Source organism: Etheostoma cragini, chromosome 19 (genome assembly GCF_013103735.1).
Source record: "Etheostoma cragini isolate CJK2018 chromosome 19, CSU_Ecrag_1.0, whole genome shotgun sequence".
Taxonomy (NCBI): Eukaryota; Metazoa; Chordata; class Actinopteri; order Perciformes; family Percidae; genus Etheostoma; species Etheostoma cragini.
The window spans coordinates 278,581-282,713 of record NC_048425.1 but is presented as its reverse complement, the minus strand read 5'-3'; the positions used below and the strand labels follow the sequence as shown (position 1 = coordinate 282,713).

General features: G+C 40.6%; 2 protein-coding genes across 2 annotated transcripts in view; one reads left to right on the top strand and one right to left on the bottom strand.

Annotated features, from left to right (window-relative positions):
• Positions 1–4,133, bottom strand: part of LOC117962117 (sialoadhesin-like) — a 194,299-nt gene that overhangs the window by 5,854 nt on the left and 184,312 nt on the right. The window contains exons 11-12 of the mRNA XM_034901225.1: positions 2,180–2,443; positions 1,858–2,100 (exon numbers count right to left, since the gene is read on the bottom strand). Of these exons, the coding sequence (XP_034757116.1) occupies positions 1,858–2,100; positions 2,180–2,443 (507 nt within the window). The remainder of the gene's footprint in view (positions 1–1,857; positions 2,101–2,179; positions 2,444–4,133) is intronic.
• The window catches only part of LOC117962120 (Fc receptor-like protein 5), a 74,273-nt gene that overhangs the window by 25,045 nt on the left and 45,095 nt on the right, over positions 1–4,133 (top strand). The window lies entirely within an intron of this gene.

The window sequence follows — 4,133 nt, the reverse complement described above, 5'->3', positions numbered from 1 at the left end:
GTTGTCCTCATGTTGTCCTCATGTTGCCCTCATGTTGCCCTCATGTTGTCTTCATGTTGCCCTCATGTTGCCCTCATGCTGTCCCCAAGTTGTCCTCATGTTGTCCCCATGCTGTCCTCATGTTGTCCTCATGTTGTCCCCATGCTTTCCTCATGTTGTCCTCATGTTGTCCTCATGTTGTCCCCATGTTGTCCTCATGTTGTCCTATATCAGTGTTCTTTTTAATTCCCCAAAATAATCAATATGATTGATTCCACCCAACGCTCTTTGCCAAGTACAAATCTCTACTTTCATTAATTTTGGGGCGTCTTATTCAATTTTATAGCATTGTAAAACAAATGGAAGTGTTTTTGAAATAGTATTGAGTAAAAGTTGACATATTCCAGTCTGTGATTATCATCAACATCCATTCCTTTAATTTTAGTCTCAATAATTCCTAATTTCTGCTTTTCTAACTCAAACATTAGGTATAATTTCCTATAAATGAGGTTTATTGACCATAAACTCCATAAATAACTGTAAAACTAAAGTTAATAAGTTAGTGTTACGTAGTGTTGAAAACGTCAAAAAAAGAAACAAACATTGAAAAAGGCGTCAAAAAAGTGTTGGAAAAGGGAGAATAACGTAAAAAAAAGTTAAAAACATCGACAAAAAGCATCAACAAAAGTGTTGATTTTGACAGGAAGACAACACGAGGGTTAAAGCAATCTTGTAGTACTCAAGCTCAGTCTTGGTCTTAAGTCCCCTTATTGAAGGTCTCGGATGAGGAGGACTATGGATTTTGTTTCAACACCGGACAAGACCAGAGGTATCACTACATGGCCTGTGCATTGTGTAATTTAAGTTATTTGCAAAACACCTAAAAAAAAATACAGCTTTGTGTAATCTCTGCGATGTAACGCCGACTGAGACAACTGGAAACCCTCAAATTTGTACTGTCCCTTAGAAGGGGAGCATAGAGAAAGACAAAGTAAGTGCAAGTGACGCTAGTGACTCTCGCTAGGTACCTTATGTATGCCTCTGTACCAAAACTCTTAGAAATCTCTTCACCCTAGTGATATGGCGAATATTACAACTCAGCCTACCCCCCTCCTACTGTGCAATACTGTTATATAATACCTAAAGGACTCTAGAATTCGGTGTAATTTCTCACAGTGCAATATTTATTTATTTGTTGTTAATACTTAAATACTTTTCACAAAAGGTGTATACAAAGATTTTTTCTATATGTATATAGTTATATACTGTATACAGCTCTCAGGACTGTGCATCAGGTCCCCTCCGCCCTCTTTTTTTTCTCTGCAATACCTATACTTTATATTTTAAAATTTTATATTCTTATATTTGTATATTTTTCGTGTTGACACTGTAAAGTTTTTGCTTCAATCTCATTGCACAGGTACTGCACTTGTGTATAATAACAATCCCGTTTTCTATTCTATTAGCTATATATTAGCTTGTTGTGTAATGTATGTTCCAGGGATTTAGTTTCTACATCTAGATCTAGTTTCCTAGTTAATGCGCTACGTTAGCTAGATAAAGGCGGGTGGTCAACTTCAAATTGATCTTTCAGATCTTTCAGATCAATTTGAAGAGTGCGTATGGTAAGCATTTTCTACATTTGATCGTGCCATGCAGTGTTGGACTCGGTCTGGTCTTGGTCTCAACTCCTCAAAGTCGTGCCTCAGTCTTGATACACTTTGGTCTGCGTGATGATTTGGTCTTGGTTTAGGTGGTGTTGATCAAAATTTGTAGAAAGATGTAAATAAGTGAATTGATTTCATCTGTCTGCCTGGTTTAGAGGTCAAAACATCAAATATCAGAAGTTAGTTGAATAATAACATTCAACGTCCTCACCTGAGACAGAGACCCAGCTGGGGGGGGACTCTCCAACACTGCTGATGCTGCACCGGTAGAGGCCTTCATCAGACCTGGAGACATGGGGGATGGTCATGTGACCTGCAGGCTCAGTCCTGATGAAGGAGCCATCTTTATAGAAAGACGCTGGGAGGTTGGAGGACGTCTCTGTCCTACAGTGCAGAGTGAGGTCTTGTCCCTCCGTCACAGGGAGGACAGGACTCTGCAGGATCACTGGTCCACCTCAACACAGAGACAGACTACAGCATGTCATCCATTCACACACAACTTCATCAATCCTGACCCCCCAGTCTGGTCTTACCAGGGACAGTGATGCTGATGCTGGTACTGGTTGCTCCCTCTCTGGACTCACACCAGTACACCCCACTGTCCAATTGGTCCATGTAGTTGATGGTACAGGAGGAACCAGCAGGTCTTCCCCAGTCAGGTCCACACTGAGTCCTGGTTTCTCTGGTTGTGTTCCTCCTCAGAGTCCATCCAGCAGAGCTGTCGTCCTCCTCACAGCTCAGAGAGACAGACTGTCCATCAAACATCTGAGAGCTGCTGGGACTCACAGTCAGAGACACTGGAGGAATTCATTGTTGTTTGAGCAAAAGTAAATTAAAGTGTATTATCACAAACAAACAAAAAAACATGATGTTGACCCTTTTGCCTGCAGATATGGTTTGGTGGTATATGTAAAGCCACTGGTAAAGAGACTGAAAATATTTGGCCCTCATGTATCAACCTAACGTAGAAACCAGCGCAGATATGTGCGCAGAAATCCTCTTACGACAGGCTTCACGTGGGGCTCATGAAACGTTGGTATCAGACCAATCAGAGCCTCAGAATGATCGTATATTGATAAATGCAGCGGCTGGAAACCATCGTTATTTAAATATCACACCCCGATATATTCTCCGTTTTGAGGCCTCGCCCCTGCTATTTACGACATGGTGAGACGTGGTCCGGCTCAGAAGCAACACCTTTAGAGGTGGAGATAGACACGCTGACATCTTGGTTTAATTTGCAGTAACGTGTGTACCAGGTGGCTTCCTGAAAACTGGTATTAGGCTGTAGGAAGGATGAGGAATAGAAAGAGATCAGGGAAGCGGTCAACAGTGTTGCCGTAGTAACCAGCTGAAGTTTATTTAATTTATACATCCTTGACATATGTATGCTATACTCCTAATAGTAATATACAGCTTATTTTGCATCTCTTAGTCCTACATGTAGGTCGACCTACTATACTCCTAATCACCATGGTGTTTTTTATGTTTTTTTTTAGCAATTTAGATGACATTAGCAGGACATTTCACTGCTTGCTCAGTATGCGACAAAGACTAAAGACCTGAATAAAAAAAATAGCCAGAAAGCCAACTAGGCAATCAGGCTGACAGCTTTGAGGTCCTTCTGTAAGGTATTTAGGGTGCAATAGTTCTAGACAAAGATATACTGTTCCTGATAGGCAGGTTTTGAACGCCACTGCACTAGTTTGTTTATACATGGGGAAAACCTTTAATGTGAACACATTCTAACTTTGTATGTGATGTTTTGTATGAGAAAGTATTTTCATTATTACAACTCCAGAACAAATCCTAATTCTCACAGTTAGACATTCATAAGATATAAGATATTCTAAGACATTAAGTAAAACAAGAGAGTTACTTACAGAGCCGTAGACCTGCTTGCTTCATTCTCCCTCTTGTCAGATGTGACCACACCACTTAGGTTTTTCCCTGTCAGAACAACTAAACCCTCCCACTTCCTCTTTGACTACTTGAATTTAGTGTCTGCGTTGTTTTCCCTCAAGCACTTGACAGGAAAGACGAGACATTTAGCACAGAGATGTGCTCTCTGCTATTACAAGAAAGCAACAAGTATAAAACGTGCAAATCATTATAATTGGACAGACCAGGTGGGTTATTAATATCCTCACCTTTAAACTGAGTATCATGTTAAGATGTTAAGTCTGCATGCATGAGAGGAAGTAACCAGTGGCAGCCGGCCCATAGAGGGCACTGCATGCATGCACACTATATGTAAATGTAAATGTGTGTATTTATATATCTTTTCCAGTCTTAACAACTGCTCAAAGCGCTTTTACATGTACAGGAAACATTCACCATCACACACACACACACACACACACATCAGATACACAATTACACACATCAGATACACACTTACGCACATCTACACACATCTACACACCTGCTCATCAGATACACACTCACACACAGCTACACACCTGCTCATCAGATACACACTCACAC